Below are 23,529 nucleotides of genomic sequence, written 5' to 3'. Positions count from 1 at the left end.
TCTAGGCTATGTCCAGCAAGTCAGGTTTGAAATATCTACTTGTTAAAATAATTTATAGTTTTTCATCTTTTTCAATCTTTTTTATTTCAAACACAGTGACTGATCTATAGTTTCTTATTCTGCAAATAGGTTCCAAGGCAAACACTAAGGCAATAAACTGAGGTGCCTTGCTTTAAAAGGCTTCTTAAACAAGAAATCTGGGGGAGAAACAAAGCACCAGTTTTAATAGCCAGAGAAACCTGGAGTTTTCCCAACAGAAACAAAAAAAAAAAAACAACACATAAAATGGAAGCAATCTATATTTCAGTTATTGCTTAACACCATGTTCACCAAGTAAATTTAACGGGCAGATCTTAAGATTTTTAGATGTCTATTTTTTATGACTTTTTGATAACTCTTAAGTGCTATCTCTAGTACAACTTTCTTCCTGGAACTTCTGCTATTGTGCTTCTCTGTTCTAATCCTTTCACTTCCTTTTCTGAATTAAACTTAATTCTAGAGACTTTCCAATAGAAGTCACCTTCTCCACTTTATATGGAATTTTCAACTTTTATTGTTTCTCAGAAGTGATTTTTTTCCCCTTGTTTTTTTTTTTTACTTCTTTCGGAAAAAAAAATGCTACAATAACTTATATAGAAATATGGAAGGGAAAAGATTGAATATCATACAGAATTGTAGAAGAGTAATATTATTTTCCATGGGAGAAAACAGACTGCTTGTAGTAGTTGCACACAGACATACCATGCAGCTGTCCATACGTGTACATACTGTGCCACACGGCTGTTGTAGGGATTACTTTTTACTAATGACTTTGAAGCAGAAATTTCTGTCATACATTGTGTCTTCTATCTCTTCAACACCTAAATTTCATTAAAACAATATTAAACTCAAACTGTAAAAGAGCTTTTATTGTCATGAAAGTCTAAATGCATTTGCATATTTTATATAAATGGAATACAAAGACAGAAATGGCAGTTAACTAAACACTAGGCTCAAAAAAAAATCAGTGACAAAAGCAAGGAATGGCTTCAGTTAAGTGATGATCTCAAAGGGCATTTATTTATTAGTTCAGTCAAAATCACAGTGTAAAGGTAAGTGTACAAAGTGCCACATGTTATAGAATCATAGAATCAGTGAGGTTGGAAGGGACCTTTAAGATCATCAAGTCCAACCATTAACCTACCCTGATAAAACCACCACCACTCCTAAACCATGTCACTAAGCACCTCATCTACCCTTTTCTTAAACACCTCCATGGATGGTGAATTCTTCTTTGGTATGTTGTCTTCTTTCTCTTTAAATACTCCCAAGCTAGTGGATTGCTAATTAATTAGAAATAGTTAATCTTCCCAATAGAATAAACACTATGTGTTTGTGTCTCTTGGGGAGCTCCTAAACAAATTTTTATGACTGTGTTGTTAGTTCTTCTTACTACTTGGCAGCCTGTCAACGGAAATAAAAGTTCACTGAGCAGATATCCAGGCCATAGTTTGCAGAATGTTTTCTTTAAGCATGATGCTTCCAAGCCCGCTGTCCTTCCCTTCTTTCACTGCTTGTTCCCAGGCTCCACTGTCTTTAAGGATACCGGTTTTGGGGGTCATGCAGATGATTGAGCTTCACCAGCATAGACACAGAGAAAAAAAAAATAGCACAAACACTGATATTGTGGTTTTTTTTTTAACTCATGATTGCTTTTGACCTGGTTTTTCATGTGAAGCATGATGTGCCCACTTAACCAAGGAAGAAGCAAAAAGGAAGGAACATGTGGTAGAGAAGATTTTGAACTACTACTGGAGGAGTATATCTCCTACTGACTCCAAATTGAGTGAAAAAAAGACAGAGGGAAGGGGTGCAGACAGAAGAGAAGAGAACCCAACACTGATACGGCTATTTAGCATGTGTTATACGCAAAATAATTCCAGATAAAATTATTTTTAAAAAAGGTAGCCCTCAAGGAATAGTTACCATGATGCAGATGTAATCATAAATTATTCATACCTGCTGAAGTTGGTTCCTCTTCAAGAGAGGCTGTGCAAAAAGGTGGCGGGGTGGGGGGAGAGGTAGGGACAGGGAAGGGGAAGGGAAGAGAATAGAGGGAGAGAGAGGAAAATACAGATAAAGAAATCCATATAGTCCTAATTATAAAATTATTTACAGTTTCTCAATATAAAAGCAGTAAGACATTATGAAAAATTTTATTCTAAATAGTTTGATCAACTTGAGTAACAGATGTTTCATCTTAGTGGAGAATGAGCTAAAACAGGTTAGGATTTTGGCTTACATTTGTAACATTACATTCTTAAGTTCTCCCTCTAGTTTAGCTAATAGGATGGGCTAAATACTGCGACAGCAATGCTCAACAGAAGAGTTTCAGCCAAATTCTCTGCAGCCAGCCAGAGATAGCTGTTGCAGTACTGAAAAGGACCTGTTATGAACATTATATCTTCCAAAAATATCAACTGCAGCAGCCAGTTATTTGGTTAGCTAGTGGAGGCTGTCATCTGATGACACAGCTAAACCAGCTGCTGGTTAGCAGTTTATGAGAGGCAGAGCCCACACCTTTTTCCCATCTCTCCATCCTCCACCCCTTCTGTTCCCTTCAGTGTCTTCCCATCTTGGCCCTGATAGTAATGGAATAATGATCCTGAAATTAAGTAGTTAAGGGGCAAAAATGGCAGTTTGGGGGGTTAGTTTAGTTTGGTGGTTTGTTTTGGTTTTTTTTTTTTTTGTAGGATTGGGGGTAGGGAGGGAGTTGCCCATTGGACTCTCCATTCCAGATGTTTACTGCCTGAGGAAAGCAATAAAAATCCACATCGTCATGCTAGGACCTTTCCCTTTTGGTGATAGATAACCATTACATTGCCTGAAGTTAACATCAGCAAGCACCTTTGACTGTAGACTATCTATTACCTGTACATTCAAAAGAAAGACACAGATGTATTCACAGTAAAACTGTATTTTAAAAGTACATCAGTGACCTAGTTCTCTCTCTCCTTGCAGTCAGTTCGTTTTATATACACATGCATCATAAAAACTGTCTTCTCACAGTCTTGCAAAGTTTTCAATGACAGAAAAAGCAGCAATCAAATGTTTCTCACTTTGATACTCTAAAAGCACCTAGAAATCTGATACGACTCTCCATAAATGTGATATAGAGACACTCTTAAGATTCTAAACACAGGTATCCATACTTTTATTCTTTCTCTATTAAGGAGTCTCTTCTACCAGTTGAAACAGAAGCTCCTTCTGTTTGATTTCGTGCAGAATTAGTTCCATACAAACAATGCTCCTACACCCATGGCAAACATCGATCCACCGTGACGGTGTCAGAGCTTGCACTTGGCATAGATAAAAATTTCAAACATTTTCTCAAAGATCAGTGTCATGTTTGGTAAATTGACTTCTTTGCCTTCAGTATCACTCCATGTGTTATGCTGGGATAAATTAGGAAAGGAGCAGGAAGATCTTTCCTCTTTTTAGTGAAACTTCATCAGACATAGCAGAGACTTTGTCAACAGACATCAACAACATGTGAGACCAACTATACACCTTGACTAATTCAGTACAATATTCTATATACAACTGCATCTGACAATTAATGCTGGACACATCAGTTATCTCTGGTTGCAGACTAGCGTGGTGTCCTTTTGGGCGCTGTCAAATCCAATCGACAGAAAATAATGAATTACTGTCTGAAGCACCAGGCACCAGCCAACCGTCTTGTCTCTAACTAAAGTTTCCTGGGGTAAATAGGTGATTTTTATTTATATAGCTTGGTGTTCAGATATACACTTAAGAAGGCTACATTACAAGAACAGTACATTATGAAATGTATAATCTAAAATGGCCAAAATAGGGTACTTAACAGGCTAACCCTTCCCTTTTGTAACTTCTCATTTAGTGTCTAGATGCGTATTTTGAAATTAGGTTAATCCCTTTTGAGGAATGCATATATGTAAAGATCACGTCAAGCTTTTAAATTTTACAATAACATGTTCTTTTACTGTGTGATTACTGCATATAAGTAAAGTGTGTTTGCAACAGTACAGGATTTCAAGACAATGAAAGAAAGAAGGGAAAATACCACTCTATTGTTTTTAAATTGAACTAATCAGATACATCATTAATTCAATAACATGACAGCTGATTCCACAAAAAAGAAACTGAGTACTTAAATCTGAAGAACAAGAGAATCAGAAGTAAACAAACTACAAACTAATTAATAGCATGTTGTAATTTTTCAAAATACAAGTGGCAGAGAGGACTGCACAAACAGAACAGAACATGGAAGTTCATTAGAAGTTCCATTATTAAATTTTACAAATGTCCAAAATCTGTATTAGCTGCAAGCTCAACTGCTGCTTGAGCAACAAATAATTGAAGGTACTAGTGTCTGTGCATTAAAACTGGTTAAACAAAATTGTCCATTTACACAGGGAATATTCACTCCAGTAACAAATTTTTTCAGACTGCTACTTGAATAATATTCTTAGACTTAATTATTGGGATGAATACCAGCATTAGCAATTCAAAACTGGGTTCTGTTAATACCCTGATGGTTATTTCAGTGGGACCCCTCTGCACATAGGTACACAGCTAAATAAAAAAATATAGCTGAATTTCAGCTGAAATAAATCATTCAGATTCCAGGACAGCTATGCCAATAACATTACTTTTCTGTTTATTCAATTAATGTTGACTATTTGATTGCTGGTTTAGGCTCTTTCAAGAATAGAATATCTTCATTTCTTGTCTGAGTTAGACCAGCATTACTATGAACTACTTTTGTAAAATGCAAAAAAACTAGTTAAACTTGTCAATACTGTATTTCTTAACCCTAGAGAGAAGTTAAAGATGCATATTAAAAATAGATATGAAAGTGCAGTTATGATCTTGTTTGTACTTCATGCACACTTTTTTAAAAAATCAAATGAACTTAATCTCTTTTTATATGTGCCAGGACTTGTTTTACCCCCCATAGCTTGGTAAACCATGTTTAAAAAAACAGCCTTCAGTAAGCTATTGAATACTCAAGGAATAAACTATTTTTGCTTTATCATACCGTGTCAAATGCAATGTCAGCACTCTGTTTTCCACACATTAAGTAAATGCACTAAATTACCACACCAAAAATTTCCTACACAACACCACTATTTTTTTCCATCAGCAGTGATTTAAACTTGAAGTTATTTTAAAAAGCTATTTATACAGTGACTCATCTCCATAGTAATTATCTGTAATTTACTTTCCTTACTTATTTCAGAGGGGTGGAGAGGGAGTAAGCTGGAATCGTCTTGCTCAACTGAGCTGGCGCAAGCTGGTGACTCACTACACTGGGTGGTGGATCAACATCAGCTTGGTTTTCTTCTTCTAAATCCAGAGTAGCGAGATGCGTACAGAGACAGGTATTTGACAAAAAATCCCCCCAGGGAGTCACAGACATACCCAAGTCATGATCTGATAACGTCATTGAATGACCTTAAACTGTAAACTACTCTGCAGCTTTAAAGCATTTTCAAGAACATTTTTCTTCCCCTTTTAATGCACCGTTGACAAAATATAATAAGACATACGGCAGCAAAAACATTAGCTTTATCTTAGAGAAAATCTGATGCTCACTTGTGAAAACTTAATAATGTTTTCCTTAGATGTGAATAATACTGTACCATATTAGTGGGGAAAAGAGTCCAAGAAGACATGGGCAGATTTGGAAAGCATATATCAGGATACATATTGTCCAACATACTTTAGCTTAAGGGAGATAATGTAAGAAGGCAACGCTGAATGCCCATGCCAGCCTTCTAATTATTACTGTTACAATGATAGAAGACTTGACGGGTCTGGGAAAAATCTGAACTTTGAAGAACAGGTAGCTTGAGGGAGGCAGATTCCGTGTTATGGTGCGCTATGCTATGTTATATATTGTGACATATTACATTAGTTTTGTGTTTATATTAAGGCTTGTGTTAATTTTATATTAATATGAAATATGTTTGCCTTGAACATTCAAATAAAATTTCAGACATATATAAAACAATAAAATTAGATATATGACATTATCTCTATGGAAAAGGCTGTCCAAATCTCTACAAAATTAACCAAATGAACCACCTGTGAACAGTAGGATCCAAGAGCAAATAACATTTTTCTGAATGCAATGTCAAAAATAAATTATATTCTGCTCAACATCAAATCGCAGGATCTCAGAGGACCTGCACGCTATGAAGACTGACTGACTGACTTCCCAAAAACTCAGCATCTGTCATTAAAAGCATTATTTTAATTCTACAGATGTTTCATTGAAAATATGCGCTTAAGAAATCTGTCTCTTCACTCGCTCCCCATTCGACAGACTTCAGTTCATTTTTTTCCACAAACTGGGTCAATGTTCTTTCGATCTCAGCAATGCCGTGACTGAGGAGGCAACCCATTGTCAATCAGAGAACTGAAACAAGCCGTGTTTTCACCAAAGTCCCCCTTGCATCCAACCTCTCTCTGTCCCATGCTGTGAGGTCAAATGTGTTGAAGACACCTCCAAGCCGCAGCTCGGATGATCAATGCTATCTCACCAACTCATAGCAATAACTCAATCAACTCAACTGGTTGCCGCTGCAAGAACCGATGTAGATAATTGTGACCCCTCATTATAAAGAGGAGGTGCAAACACTAAGAAAAGCATTGTTTTCAAGATGCATGAATCTGATGAATCTGGAAAATGCACTATTTATGCCAGTCGATCAAAGATACATATGTTTGTGTGAGTAAGAGGTTTTTATCTTACAGTTTTACAGTGATGTTGGGTTTGTTCTGTTACCGTGTGTTAATTGTAATTGTAGTCCTGGGACACCAGCACATCCCTCACCATTCACGGGCCCGTGGGAACAGCAGTGCCTCCTTCTAGCTTCAGCTGGGTAAGTTGTGTTTGCAGTTATTCTTGGAAAAAAAAACCAAACCAAAACAAGAAGGAAGGCACCAGGCAACTCACTAGTGCATGTCGGAGATAACTCAGTATGAACCGACAAAACTCTGCTTGGATGACAGATGTTAAATGGAAAACAAAGTCATTAATTAAGAAACCCTACAAATGCCTGTGGCACTTAATAGAGGAAACCTATCACTCTTCATATGTTTACATTCAGGTAAGCACTTAAAGGCTATGAAGAACTTACTCTTTCTTCTCTTCATTATTTTATCTAAAGAAATATATTTCTAACAAAAACTGTGCTTCTGAGCAAAACTTCAGGTATTATTAAAATCTAGAATACTAGTGTCTTAAAATGACAGTGTTAGAAATACCAGTGAAAGGTGGTTAATTCGTTCGCACTAGTCTTCCATTTTTTTTCTAAGCATCAGGACCTGGTGCTCAATGAGAGCATGTTTAAATATGAAATAATAGATTTATTTAGGTGAAATTCTCTATTTTGCAGAAGACAAGGTTAGATAATGATTTTTGCAGTTAGTGCCTTCACATGTACCACTGTAGAACAAGGCAGTCAATGGAGGACCCTCTGAGCCTAGTATTTGGCAAGATGTTCTTCTTAAGGAAAACAGCGTAAAAAGATTTAGTTTTAAAACAATTATTCAGTTCTTAGTCAGCTGCAGTTCTTGCCAAGGTTTCAAGTGCTGCCAAAGGCACAGCAGTACTTAAAGCTGTAATTCTGAAACCAGAAGTCTGTCATGACTTGAAATATCACACAATTTTACACATACTCACACACACACACACACACAGAGGCTGCCATATGCAGTTTTGAGAAGATGCGCGTGTTCCAAAAGAGCAAACAATGTAATCACAAAATATCCCATCACTTTTATGTACTAAAGCAAGCATAGTCAAATAGCTAAGCAACTAAGACCATAAATAAGTGTACAGTAGTCTTTGCTTCTCTAAATTTCAAAGAGCATTCGCCAACATCCAAATGCATAATCTTAAAACTAAATACTAAAAAAGGCTATAAAAAATAGTTATGGTTAAGTAGGTACCTGCTAGCGTCTGTTACACTTATGGATGCAAAAACCTACCCATGATATCCCTATAGTTACACATAGAAAGCTCGGCCTTCCAAGCCAAACAATTTCATATTTTTGTATTTCAGTCACTTGCCTGAAGCTTTTTCACTTGGTTGTTTTCTGCATTTAAAGAGAAATTTGACCCGCTATTCCTATGTGATTGGAAAATTTTCAAGTACCATCATATATCACACTGCAAAGTAATAATGATGATAATAATGATTTTTATTTTATGGATATTGTCCCTCAAGGGAAAAAAAAAACAACAAACCCACAACTCACAATAAAAGCCCACTCAGATGCTCAGTGTGTTGTGCTTTTGGCCGAACTGGCCACCAGGTGACCAACAGATGCTCTCCCCTACCTCTCTTCAAAGAGAGAAACAGGAGAGGGAGGGACTTATGAGTTTAGAAGGAACTAAGCTACTTTAATGAAATATTAATAATAAAATAAAAGGAAATAATGAAAAATATACAAAACCGTATCGAGCTCCCGAGATGACAATCACGACACCGGCTGGCACTGGGGCAGTCCCAGGCTGGACTCAGTGACTGACGGGAGCTGGATTCCGGATCTGCATTCAGGATGAGGATCACAGGCAGACAAATAGAGAGGCTCCTCCTCAGACGTCGGCCATTGAAGGAAGAGCCCTGACCCTTTGATCCCTCAGCTTTTCTACTGAGCATGAGGCAGATGGGATGGAATAACCCGTTGGTCAGTTTTGGGTCACCCGTCCTGTCCGCTCCTCCCTTCAGGTGGGACTCCTCTATGCTTTTCCACTTCCAACCCTCCAAGGGGGCAAATCACAAAGTCGGTTGGCCGTGGGGGTTAGAGAAATAAGTAAGTATAAGCAGGAACCTCTCTGTGTACCATGCCTGGCATCAGCTATAAACATAGATCTGATCACCCTGAGAGTGAACACTGTCTGTACAACATGCTGTTAGTGTCAGTAGTTAGAAGAGGCGCAGCTAAGAAGCAAAGCTACTGAACAAACTTGGTCCTGATTTACCTCTGACCAGGACACCCACCGTAAAGGTACATGGCATGAATATGTGTATAGAAAAGACTTAAGTCCTGGTGCAAGAAAGGCAAAGCAGATATTTTTAAATTAATAAAACAATATTTTGTCTGCTGAGGTAAATTTTGGAGACTGGAACGTACTGTTTAAGGAATGATTGACATACTGTGACTGACATTCACTTCTAACTTTCCTGATTTGACTGAAACAAGAGAAGATCCTACTACCTTTGTAGCTAATATTGGCTTTAAATTTAACTTCAGTACATCTGGAATAAATACCTAAATATATTTGAATTCATTATTGTTTAATAACGAAAAATATATCTTGAAAGATGCGTATGATGTACACTGTGGCAAACCAGTGTCAATAATGTCCAGCTTCAATAAAACATTGCCCTCACCTAGATCTCACAGACTCTATTACCATAGGTCTATGTTAAAAACAGCAACAATGACTCATAGAAAATATCAGTTTATCTAAGGATATCTGCAGAGGCAACATTGCCTAGCACATTGTTCTGCCCTAAAACACAAGTGACAAAGAAACTTACTGTAAGCCTGGGGCACTTTGAACAAATAGTTGTGCCCTCGACTGGTTTTACTGAGCATGTGAAGTTCTTTGCTGACTACTGTATTTCAATGAACACAAACGCCAAAAGAGAAACATACCTAAACATAAGTGTAAGAATAGACGTTTTTCTGTCTTGCTGACGCTAACAGGGCTTTGCTACATGCAGTGAAACAAGGCAAGAGAGAACACAGTGATATGAGCTAGAAAAACACACCTGGTGTGAGCTTTCTTTATTCTTCTCAGAAATGCTACATTTTTCCCCTTGATTTGTCACTGATATACTATTCTTAATTTTTCAGACTATGATTAAAACTTGAGTACTCAAGGATTTTTCTCATGAACAAGTGAAGATAATTTGCATTGATTTTTCTTTTATCTTAGTAAATAAAGCCACTAGAAGTCAAAAGTTTATCGGCTTCTCTGACTTCACCCTTATAAGAAGCATTTTCACAGCAGCCCTCAGTCACCATTCTGGTGCTCCTCCGCTCCTCTCAATTTTCATTAGTGTAGGATTCAGGGCTATTGATTTTGAGGTAAGGCTGTGGTTTTTTTCAAGATTTTTTTCATCCCAAGCATGCGGGTTTTCTGAATCCCACCTCACCTACTTTTCCAGATGTTCCTCAGATCTGTTTTGTTCATTTTCCATGCACCTCCCATCAGAAGCAGAGTTCTGATTTTTCAGAGGAAGGTTGCTTAGCACCCTCTCCGTTTCATAAGCAATCCCAACCAGCACCTCCTACCATGAGAAATAAGAGTTGTCAGGCTCTGGTGAGCTGTGTTAAATATCTGTCCTTCATTCTTTTCCCTCTTCTGTGCTGCAAACAGATGGCAAAACCTCTCCTTGCATTACCCCCTTCCAAATGATGTTTGATGGAGTCTAGAGCACTTCTACACACTCACATCTCCACTGCACTCTGTTGCAGCCCTTCACAAAAACAAGGATTACTATTCATATAATCTGTTCTCCTCAGCACCTGAGATGTTGCAAGTGCTTTTTATTTGGTCAGTTCAGGTTAGAATAATTTAAATCAATACTTTGACCCTTGCTTCTGGATTCAGTGATGCCTTGGTGTTCTTTGTAAAAAGACATATAGAAATGCAGGATACACAAAGAAAGCTGTGTGGTGCTCTGACCCATAACCGTACCTTTATCAGCTGGTGTGGCACTTTTGTTTGGGTTGTCAAAGCGCTCACGTTCTGGATTCCAGACACTGGACAATATGTAAGATTTTTGTATTTTAGTTACAGAACCACAGAGGCTGTGAAGTCTCTCTCCTTGGAGACATCCAAAAGCCATCTTGACATAGTCCTGGGCAACCAGCTCTAGGTGGCCCTGCTTGAACATAGGGGGTTGGACCAGAGGACCTCCAGAGGTCCCTTCGCACCTCAACCCGCTGTGATTCTGTGAATTGCATTGTGTTTAAAGAAAAATTAACAGAAGGGCTGTGCAATGGAAAAGAAAAAAAATATATTTCCTACAGTTACTCAACTTTTTTCCTTTAAGTATATTTGCCACCTTTCTGTCTTTTTACATAGCCATCTAACACGCATTTTATGACATGTTGACTGTCATACTATCATTATTGAAATACATTCCCTTTAAAGGACTGATTACAACAGTGATGGAAAAATCCCTACTGATTCTACAGTCTTCATCTCTAATGTTCAAGGTAAATATATTTAAGTGCTCAAAGTGTATGTTTTTGGAGATCTGGGAAAATGACAGTCAGATACTCACATATTTAACTTGGAGGAACTACTGAGAAAACCTTGACTGAAATGTGATTGATTTTCATTACAGTTAAGTGCACTAAGGAAAAAGAAATTACTAGCTTGTTTTCTCTGTCATTAATTGCGTTCTTCAGGACAGAACCTGAAGAATTTATTTTTTTTTTTCCCCACACCTAATGGAAAAAAAAAAGTTAGGATGCATTAAGCAGAAGTGAAAAACTTTATATTTGGGTCAACCTAAAACTTTCATGCTTGCAGTGAAATACCTCCTCTTAATTTCAACCCTTTTAAGAAACAAAATAAAACCAACACAATTTTAAAATACTTGGAATATTTTTTTTTTAAATTTCAAAAGCAGACATCAATAAATATTGTCTCATAAAATCAAAAATGAAATTCATTACTATATTGTCAGGAATATTTTATAAAGTTTTTAGGTAAACCATTTTTCTGTTAGTTTTTAGGTCAAAGATATATGTTAGTTTTTAAAGTAAAAAAATTCCTTCTGAATTTAACTCACATTCATGAATAATTTGCATGGCCCCCATGGCATTTTCCAGTTAATATTCATGTAAAAAAAAGTTCAGGTTTAAAAGTGGGCAATCTAAATGCCTATAATGCTAACAGATGCAGTTTTATTGCATTTTCCATTGCTCAACTTTATACAGCATTATTAATGTTACTTTGTATGGCATTATTAACGTTAACACAAAATAGTATCTACTACCAGTGACCAGTAACGAAGTAAACTTGCAATAACTCCACTGACTGAACTAAAAGATGAAAATCAATCCCACAATATTTTCTCAAAATTATTTTTTCCCCCTCCAAAACCTTTTTTTTTTTTTTTTTCACTAAGAATTTTATGATGACTACACTGAAGAGAAAATAACACCCTTCAGGAAATTATCTAGAATATTACATTTTAAATTAAACCACGTATGTTAAAGTCTATGTTAATTTACTATGTACAGCATTCTACAAGAGCTTTCAACATCAAAGATTATTATGACTAAATACCAGATATATTCAAGAAATAGAAAAAAATAGTAATCATGAAATATTCATCTGGTGAGCAAATTCTTCTGCTTCATAAATATTTCATGTTTTAACCTAGTGTTCTTTAGCCACGACTCTGCATTAAAAGGACAAAATGACACACTATATATGTTAAAAAAATACACACACACATATACATGCCCTCCTACTGTGAGCTGATAGAGCAGAATGTGTGATTAGTTTCTGCAGTCAATGACTAAAATGAAACAGCCAATATTTCAGTGAATTTCCTTCACTTATGTATCTTCTTATTGATTCTTTGCACCACACAAAGGTCTTTACATGAGATCCACTTCATAAATGTAAAAGTGACTGACTGAATTTATTGTCTCCTGGTGACCTGGAATAAATCAATCAAATACACATTTATATTACCTTCCACTGGCTGTGCTTCTTTTACTTTTGTATTATCTTGCAGTTTGAGAATTTTTTAAATGGCCCCTCACACAACTAAGGGACAATTTAGACTTATATAATGCAGACAGAAACTCCACTGAAATCACCGGCGTTCAGTCTAGCCAGGACAAAATCCAAGTTTGCAACTCCAAGATAATAAATTCCTTTGTAATTAGGTCAAGCTTTCCCAGCAAGAGGCGAACATGTAAATTTTGCTGCCATTTTGCCAAGACAAATGCACACCTCAGTGAGTGAGAAGCTTAATGAGGTTCTAGTTGTTTTCCAAAATATATTACAGTGCAAAAATCTTCAGCCTTCACTCCACACACAGCCTCAGAAGTCTGGGGAAGGTCAATAGTTGCAGGTCTGTTGGCTACTATGCATCAAGGTGGTCACCCAGGTCACAAGAGAGGGTTTTTTTATTTTCCCTTTTTTTTGTTTTTTATACTGTCAGAAGCTTCTGTGCTCCTCAGGGGAGAGGACAACTCTATTTAATGAGATTTCTTTTCCTTCATAGAGATTTATACCTGATTTATCATGCAACTTAAAAAGTGACAGTCACTTTTGTAGGTTGGTAAAAACTAAGGAATGGCAGATGTTGTTTGTTTCCTAATAGCATTAAAGAGGAAAAAAGCTAATGGTAAATCCATTTATCCATAAAAATTGAACCAGTAAACTAACAGGCAAATCAAAATGTTTTCTGTCCATGTTTGCTCTCCTTCATCTTCTAAAAATCCTTTTGCCTTTCTTAGTCACCTTGAAGACTTTAAAGGTTACTTCTTGTCCATTTTCTGTATTGTTTGCTCTGCAGTGCATAGTGACAAGAGGGATGCTGGTTTCTATTTAAAAAAATAAAAATGTCCAAATTACTTTTCAAAAAAACTTCTGATGAAAATCTTGCAAATAAATTAGATTTTTTTTTTACTTGATATAAACTTCATTGTTTCATTTCTTCTGTATGCTGTGTACATCTTCAAGTATGATGTTCCATGAATGTGTCCCAAATCATTTGGATTACTATTGCGGTTTGGGGTTTTGTTTCCAACCTATGGTGCTAGTGACGCTAATTATTTAGGTTGTTCACATACCAAACTTCTTCCAGCTCTCCTACACCAACCTATGAGTAAGGTTCTCATAAGTGTTTCAAAAGGATATCCCATACATGTCCTGTGGTCTGTGTCACCTCTTGCAAGTACGAGCCTGGTATCTGCTGCCGCTGTGCAATAAAATTATATTTACAGGTTGCCACCATCTCATATCATTATCATAGATTGCATTTTCCTTTATCTTTTCAGAAAGAATGCCATTGCCATAATGCCAGTTGTATCTGGTGTTATGTTAAGCAAGGATACATCTGGACCCACAAAGAGTCCGTGTTCAGGGACACCTTCCAAAAATGTGTTGAAGATGGTCAGAACAATCCAGAACAACTAACATTACTTAACCAGTTTTGTTTGGGGCACACTATATTGGATGACAGCCGGTACTAATATTTGGTTTTAAATAGCTACTGCAGTTATCTGGGGTAAAAGCAGAACGCTCAGTTTATCCGTGACACTAAGCTGATCATCAGTTCTGGTGTATTTCAAAATACTGTGGGGATTCATACCGCTCATCCTTTCATTCATCAACATTACTACTGCAATATTTATGGGAAACTTTATTTCAATATCCAGCTTCTCTCTGGGTGCTCATCACACTGAATTACACAACCTTATATCTGGTTGGAATACACGCACCTGCACTCTCCTCTTCTTTCAAGCTGGGACCACTGTTGATATTGTTCTCTGCAGAGTCCTATGTACAGCTTGCAATATCCAGTTGCCTACATGATTCTGCTGTATGACTGCATGCCAGATTAATATCTTTTCTTGCTCCAGGCTTTCTCATCAGCAACCTATATTTGCCCACTGATCAAAGAATTATTTTGCTGTGTGCTATACAATCCATTTTCCATCATCTCACCCACTACATTTTAATACTAGGAGTAAATAATGCAGTAATGAGATTCCTGGATATGGAGACACAACAAATGCTCAAAAAAACCCCATAAAATTAGTTTGCTTCTTCTTATAACACTGCTAAAAAGAGATTTGGATTAAGGTGTCCAGATCGTGTATCTACATTTCAGCAAAGACGTGAAAATATCAAAGAAAGAGAAAGTTAACACCTCAGAAATGCTACCCGAACAAGAAACACTAGAAATAATCAGAAGTAAAGGTTAGAGAGTTCTGTTACTCAGGTGATGGAAACATAAATAGAGAAACACCTGAGCACTATTTACATATAGAAAATAAATCTTGTGTTTAAAAGCTTTTTGTTTTCTTTTTAAACACATTGTGCTGACAAAGATAACAAAGTTCAGTGAATTGGAGACATTGACCTCAAAACATGAAGTGATGTTTCTAGATGAAGGTTTACCTGTATATTGGTACCATGGTCATAGTTGGGTAAATGGTCAGGAAAAAAAGTTACCTTGAAAGATGCATAATCAAAACAATGGCATTTTCCAGCTACTTTTGTAGCTGCTACTTGTCAGCAGAGGCTGACAACTGGATCAGCTGGGTCTTCCCTCACCTCATCAAATTCCCTATTCTAAAATCCCCTCATCTTCTGTGTATATCACATTTGTAAGCTTCCTGAGAAACGCAAAGCTTTAGTCTGACTCTTTGGACTTCACGCAGCATTATTTGGGTGTGATGACACACCGTGATTTACAGGAGGTCATAGTGTATTTCCTAATGGTCTGTTTTGGTCCTAACGTTGATGAATCCTCATCGCCAACCAGAAATCCAATTCTATTCAAGTTGCATGCTTGTGAATAATGGACCCTGAATACGTGTCAAAATTTTTGTAGGGCACATATATTTATAAAAGATACCATTTTTTAAAAAAAATAAAAGTACTATGAATGTGCATCAGCTCTTTAGAAAATGCTCACATCATCAGTCACTAAATGCAGTTTCTTTTGTAAAGGTAGTTACACAAATAGCATGGCATGATTTTGTTTACCGTACAATGCCATAAACTAAGCATATTTTTCTACTTTCCCTGAAGCATGACCTGTATTCTTAGCTCCTCTGTCACCCTTTTGCCCTGGAAAAGGGTTTGAGGATCTTTCTCCAGGCTCTGCAATACTTTCTGTACTCCCAAAGAGTGGAAATGTATAATCCTACAGATGACATAGTCCTACAGATTATACATGCCACTTACTAATCAGCAAAAGTTAGTTTTCCTGAAGTTTCACTTGAACTGTGGAATCAGTTCCCTGCCCTTCTCCTGTGCTACTACTCAGCTGCTTTGCTAGGACGTTTTGATTCCTTTTAATCATGCTCCCTTCATCACTTTGTTCTCACCAGGTAGGTCATTGCCGTTATGTCTCATCGTACTGCACTCTGGTTTTCTATTCATCACATTCTCTTTGCTGCTCCAGTTCTCTCCAGCCAGATCATTGCCACTGTGTTTCATATACCACATGCTGGGTAATGACATGAAAAAAATTCTGTGTTTATAAAGCTAAATTGTCTCCTTCCTATCCCGATATGTTAGTGAAGACTGTAATGGTACAAACAAACTAGGTTTGTTAAGTTGCACCCGCAAGTCCCCACCTCCTCTCCCACTCAACCAGTAGACTTCTCAGGTTCCCAGAAGACCTATCCCACCAATCTAAGTGACTTCAGCACAGAAAATGTAGCTTTCTTCTTGGGCAGGCCAAAGGCATTCAGTAACATCACGTGTCTCACAGGGAAATCAGCCCTATAGAGCTGAAGTAGACAAGAAAATTTGCAAAGGAGGGCAAATGGTCGGCAACGCACAGGGCTGCGATTTCGGGCTGCCAAGTCAAAGAACAGTGAAGCTACTATGGACCATTTTTGAATGAACACAGCTCATGAAAAATATGGATACAATGCTGTTTGTTACAGACAGACTATGAAATTAAATTCAGTGGGAAATGAAATTACATAAAAAATATGCCCTTTAATTCAATTCTGATTAACCAGATTACTGTATTTTTAATACTTCTCTTCCTAAACAAGGGTCAGATATTTCTCTAAAAGTATTGCTATTACTTTGATTTCATCAAGGCAGGGCAAGAACTGTATAATTTAATTCTTTCTATATTTAACTATAAGATGCATGAAAGAAACGCTTAACACATCCCAATTCTAAACGGCATCAAGATTCATAGCTTGCTAGTTTAATATTCACATTCCTTATTTTAGGAAACTTTTATTTCATGCTCTTTGGGTATTCATCTGTTCAGTTGCAATACTTGAAACATAATTAATCTATTTAATTTTGGATTACTGATTCTTTGAAAGTGCTCGGGTCCCTTCTTCCTCCCTGAGAGGGCAAGTGATGAACATACTGATGTTTTGGAAGTATCCACAACTTGCATTCAGATTGATATACTTAATTACTTTGTTTATGCTTACGTGGGTCAGGGTCTGTTGTTTTCATCTAAGAGCGATCCCAGTGACACTACTAGTGAGGACAAAGTTATCCACTGCTTACTTTTGTTGCTGACTTAGGCTAATGTATTGTTCAGCTATGAGCTAATGACTCCTGCAGATGTTTCTTATTTCATGCCAGAAAAAGCAGAAGCTGAAATTAAATATTTTCTTTTTATGACCATTATAGTTCCCCTTATAAATTATAGCTCATTCAGTCATGCTTTTTAATAAATCAAATGACACTGACAATGCAGTTTTCCTATCTGCAAAAATTAATCTTACAGGACCAAATTCTGGCCTCATTAGACTATTCATAATGAATAATATAACTGATGATTAAAAAGTTGACCTATTTAAGAAGGAGAGGAAAGTAATAAGAATTTTTAATCAAGACATACCTCTCTCAACAAGAGTATATTTGTACTTAAACACGTTGGCATGTCTCTGTCTTCGTATTATTTCACACCCTTACTGGCCCCACCTTACCTACACATGGAGAAACCCAAGAAGACATCTTCAAGAATGCCTTTTGTTTAATCTAATGTCAATTCAAATTTACTTTGCCATATTCAGAATTGGATATGGTGTTTCATATTTCCAGATAATAGTCATACAATACATTGAGTTTTAGCTCTTAAAAAATACTTTTCTTACTTGTTTCTCAGGGCTTTAAGGCCTAATCCATAATCATGGTTATGTTACAGGCCTTGATCCTACCACTGCCTGGGCATGCACAGATCTTGTGCCAGCACAAGGCTGCAGCAACTTCTCAGGGCCTTTGCTCTGGAATACCTATGTAGCTAAGATTCCCTACTAATGATGATACCTCTCTTTGACACAGTGGGAATGTTACTAGTTCAAACTGTCCCAACAGCAGAAAGCTGGTCACTGTAGTGGAAGGACTCATCTACCACAAGAACATTGGTTTTATGTGCAGAACTAAACACAAGTGCTTTAGAATATCTGAAAATGGTGTGTGTTGGGGTGTTATGATGCCTTTTAAACAACGTTAATACTTAGACAAGTAGATTCCACTGAGCCCCAAAATACTGATATCTGTACTCACTATAGGCTCTCACTGAGAATCTAATTTTCACCTTAATCAAACTTGTTGGTTTGTGTATAATCATCTTGGAACTAAGCTCTTCACTCTTCCTAAAACTCTAGTCTCTGCAACGGCTGAATAAACTAGGAAATAAGCATTTTTTTAAATGAATTCATATGTTACTATCATGTTGGAGAAGAACTGTACATAAAAGATCTCTGTTCTCCAGTTCTGGTACGTTTCTAATAATGTTATTACCTTTTCCTCAGCTACGCGCTTCCTTGGCGCTTACCATCCATTGCATTTCATGGGGCGCCATTTCTGGGAGCATGTCTCTGTCCATCTGACACGCTGTCAAAGCACAGACTGTTCACCACGTCTTGGTGAAAAGCCTTGGTGGCATCCACACAGCAACACACGCTACAGGAAGCGGCATTTGGACGTCTCAACTGAAGAACTTTGCAGACATTTTCCTTGGCCTCCCCAGCACAACCTCACAGGCAGTGTCCCTCTTCGGTCATTTCTCAGGAAATGAGACAATGTGTCAACCTGCCAGAGGCCACAAGACCAGTTCAGGAGCTAAAACAGCCTAGTGCGGCTTACAGCCGTAATCCTTTATAAGTTACAGCGAGGAATGCAGGTGTTTCTGCAGAAACAGCACAATCTAACATGTGCGTGCCTCTTCTTCTGGTGAAATCAAACCTGAAGCTAAGAAACATTTGCATGAAGGATCCTTCTAAGTATCCCAACATCTGAGAATCAGTTGTTTTGCTTAGCCCCAGCCTCCACACCCTCCATTTTCTCCCACTGAATAAGCTGTGATCTCTTTGCCTGAGATCCCACAGCGACACCTTCTTCCTATGGTGGGATTGAACCTCTCCCACAACTCCCCAGAACAGAGGAAGAAAGGAGAATGAGAATGTACCTTGCTCGTATTTTTCCCCATTGGTTGCTACAACACATCAGACAGTTTGGGGGGTACCATCATTTTTTTTTTGCCTTGCTTTTGTTTGTTTGTTTGTTTGTTTGTTTGTTTGTTTTATAAAGCACATTACTTGTTGATTCCCAGATAATCCATTTGGCCTTAAATATGTATTTGAGGCTGTAGTTGCTTCCAGACTAGGCTTGAAATGAGACCATGTCATCGTCAGCAAATATTTCTAAAGGTTAGTGTTACAAACACAGAAGTCAATTAAAAGACAAAAAGAAAAAAAAAAAAGAAAGAAGAAAAAAATCACAATTTGAATACAAACATAATCTTCAAAACCTGGCATTCTATTATGTTATTTGTTTGACTTTTACGTGGACTTCATTATACCCCCTCTATTCTTTTTTCACAACAAAACATTCATACCTCTTCCTCTCTTAACAGCCTCTAATGACTCAACACGTTTCCCATTGTTTGTACTTCAAAAGGCTTAATAAATACATACTGGAGATGACTCATACTGCACTTAAAAAAAATAATTTTCCTTTGTGTTTGAAAAATATACTTTGCATGAACTAGCTTCTAACTGGATGCAAACAACTTGGCAGACCTTTAACAGCTAACTGAATTGGCAGTGTTGCCGCTTGGGTTAAAACCCAGGCCTCCTCTGACACAGTGAAGAAACCAGCAAATCTCTAAGATACTACAGTAGTATCTGACTTGCTGATTTGTCATTGGTTCTCCTTATTTAGAAGAATCAATTCACTTCTGGCTAGTGCTTTGTCTGCCTTATACTCACAACTCTTCTTCCAGATTTAAACTTGAAGAGTGAAGCAATTTGCTCAACATGGGTATCACTCCACTTGGATGCACAGATAGCTGCATGGAAGGGAGAACTTCTGTCCTGTTTCTACCTACACCATAAAAGACACCAGACTCCATGAAAACTGTTAAGCCTGTTTAGAAGAAAAACTAACTTTAAGGCAGTTACCTCAGCCGCAGCTATTCTTTCCTCTCTAGTTTTTCCCACACCTGCAGCTAGAAAGAGCAGTTGAGCAAACATAGTCAACAGAGCCAAATAGTTACTGTTACACATATTTCTGCAACACTACATGTTTGTGTGGATGCACTGATGTAGAGAGGGAAGGTAAAAAAGAGTTATAAATTAGTTGAAATGCAATATTTGAAGCATCTCCATAAGGATTTGAAGTTTGAGCATTTGTATCCCATTTTCTATGTAGACAAATACTGGTATGGCAAACCTAAATATTCCAGGCTATTTTGACCCCCACTCTTAGTTTTTTAGGAAAGGGGGAAGGAATAAGTGTAGAATATCAGAGTTTTATGCATATAGATGGATAAACAAAGTAGATTACATATGCATGTCTTGTACCCATCCATTTGAAAAAACATTAAAACTTTGCATGCATTCACGCATACTTGAATTAGATATTTGTCGAAAGCATAGATCAGAAGAGTGGAGCTGTGCATATTTGCACCAATTATGCATGAAGAGGCACATAAGCTGAATAGCATCATAAATACCAAGGAAGCTGAAGTGTGGCTTCACTAAATCACCCTTTCCAGATTCAGAGACAAAAAATCAAGATTATGTCCAAATGAACCCCTTGCACGTGATTTTCTAGACTTCAGAATTGCCTAGTTTACAGTGGAATAAGTCCAGTGCATGATCCAAAATGTACACAGTATGGATGACTAGAGAGTTTGTACCTCAAATTAGTATTCTAATATTACAGATATACCAGAGTGGACCAGCTGAAAATATTAATTTTTATCTCATTGGTTATTTTTTTAAACATGGGAAATAATATATTGGCTGGCCACCTGACCAGGAAGACTGAGTGGATGAGTCCCTCTATAGACACAAAGGAGCAGCCTCACATTCATGGGGGACACCCTCCCCCTCCTCATGGGGGACTCAACCACCCTGATATCTGTTGGACGAACAACACAGCAGGCCATAAGCAAAACAAGAGGTTCCTGGAATGTGTTTATGATAACTTCCTTCTCCAAGTGATAAAACAGCTAATAAGGAGAGGTACCATACTGGATCTTGTTCTCACCAACAGGTGAAGGGCTGGTGGGGAATGTGATGCTCAAGGGCAGCCTTGGCTGCAGTGACCATGAGATGGCAGAGTTCAAGATCCATAGGGCAGCAAGGAGGACACACAGCAAGCTCACTACCCTGGACTTCAGGAGAGCAAACTTTGGCCTCTTCAGGGATCTGCTTGGTAGAGTGCTATGCAATAAAACCTTGGAGGGAAGAGGGGCCCAAGAAAGCTGGCTAATAATCAAGGACCACCTCCTCAGGAGGTGCATCCCAACAAAGAGGAAGTCAGGCAAAAACAACAGGAGGCCTGTGGGGATGAACAAGGAGCTCCTGGACAATCTCAAAGAGAAGAAGGAGGCCTACAGAAGTTGGAAGCAAGGACAGGTAGCCTGGGAAGAATACAGAGAAATTGTCTAAGTAGCCATGGATCGGGTTAGGAAAGCTAAAGCCCAGATAGAGTAAAATCTGGCCAAGGATGTCACAGGCAACAGGAAAAGCTTCTACAGGTACATCAGTGATAAAAGGGAGATCAGGGAAAATGTGGGCCCACTCAGGAAGGAAACAGGAGACCTGGTCACCTGGGACATTGACAAGGCTGAGGTACTCAGTGACATTTTTGATGCAGTCTTCACCGGCAAGTGCTCTAGCCACACCACCCAGCTTGCAGAAGGCAAATGTAGGGACTGGGAGAATGAGGAACAGACTACTGTAGGACAAGGTCAAGTTTGAGATCATCTGAGGAACCTGAAGGTGCATAAATCCCTGGGACCTGATGAGACACATCCGCGGGTTTTGAGGCAACTGGCAGATGAAGTTGCCAAGCCACTATCCGTCACATTTGAGAAGCTGTGGCAATGCAGTGAAGTTCCTGCTGACTGAAAATGGGGAAACATAACCCCCATTTTTAAAAAGGTAAGAAAAGGAAGACCCAGGGAACTACAGGCTGGTCAGTCTCAGCTCTGTGCCCAGCAAGATCATGGGAAATATGGAGGTGATTGGTGGCAGCCAACATGGCTTCACTAAGGCTAATCATGTCTGACAAATTTGGTGGCCTTCTGCAGCATGGTTACAGTGTTGGTGGATAAGGGAAGAACAACTAACATCATCTACCTGGACTTGTGCACAGCATTTGACATTGTCTCACATGACATCCTTGTCTCTAAATTGGAGGGACATGGATTTGATGGATGGAACACTCAGTGGATAAGGAATTGGTTGGATGGTCACACTTAAAGAGGTGCTGTCAATGGCTTGATGTCCAAGTGGAGACCAGTGATGAGTAGTGTTCCTCAGGAGTAGGTATTGGGACCGGTGCTGTTAAATATCTTTGTTGGTGACATGGACAGTGGGATTGAGCAAGTTTGACGACGACACCAAGCTGTGTGGTCCAGTCAACACTCTGGAGGGAAGAGATGCCATCCAGAGGGACCTTGACAGGCTGGAGAGGTGGGCCTGTGTGAACCACATGAAGGTTGCATGAGGCCAGGTGCAAGGTCCTCCACGTGGGTCAGGGCAATCCCAGAAAGAAATATAGGCTGGGCAGAGAAGAGATTCAGAGCAGCCCTGGGGAGAAAGACTTGGGGGTTTCGGTTAATGAGAAGCTCAGAACGACCAGGCAATGTGCACTGGCAGCCCAGAAAGTCAACTATATCCTGGGCTGCATCAAAAGCAGTGTGGCCAGCAGGTCAAGGGACGTGATTCTGCCCCTCTATACCACTTTCATGAGACCCCACCTGGAACGCTGCATTCAGCTCTGAAGCCCCCAACATAAGAAGGACATGGACCTGTTGGAGCAGTTTCAGAGGAGGGCCACCAGGAGGATCAGAGAGCTGGAGCACCTCTGCTATGAAGACAGACTGAGAGAGTTGGGGTTGTTTGGCCTGGAGAAGAGAAGGCTCCCAGGGAGACCTTAGAGCAGTCTTTCTGTACTTAAAGAGGGCCTACAGGAAAGATGGGGAAGGACTCTTCATCAGGGAGTGTAGCGACAGGACGAGGGGTAGTGTTTTTAAACTGAAAGAGAGTAGATTTAGAATAGGTATTAAGAAGAAATTTTGTACTGTGAGGGTGGTGAGACACACAAACATGTTGCCCAGAGAAGCTGTGGTTGCCCCATCTGTGGAGGTGTTCAAGGCCAGACTGGATGGGGCTTTGAGCAAACTGGTCTAGTGGGAGGTGTCCCTGTCCATGGCAGGGGGGTTGGACCTAGATGATCTTTAAGATCCCTTCCAACCCGAACCACACTAT

General features: G+C 38.5%; 1 protein-coding gene across 1 annotated transcript in view; it reads right to left on the bottom strand.

The window, feature by feature from the left end:
• The window catches only part of EDIL3 (EGF like repeats and discoidin domains 3), a gene marked incomplete at both ends in the record, with an annotated part of 270,774 nt that overhangs the window by 153,416 nt on the left and 93,829 nt on the right, over positions 1-23,529 (bottom strand). The window contains one exon of the mRNA XM_082497220.1: positions 1,999-2,028. Coding sequence (XP_082353346.1) covers positions 1,999-2,028 — 30 coding nt within the window. The remainder of the gene's footprint in view (positions 1-1,998; positions 2,029-23,529) is intronic.

This window comes from Vanellus vanellus (assembly GCF_965231255.1).
Source record: "Vanellus vanellus genome assembly, chromosome: Z".
Classification (NCBI taxonomy): domain Eukaryota; kingdom Metazoa; phylum Chordata; class Aves; order Charadriiformes; family Charadriidae; genus Vanellus; species Vanellus vanellus.
Note: the sequence above shows the minus strand (reverse complement) of the source record. Positions and strands in the feature narration are given on the sequence as shown.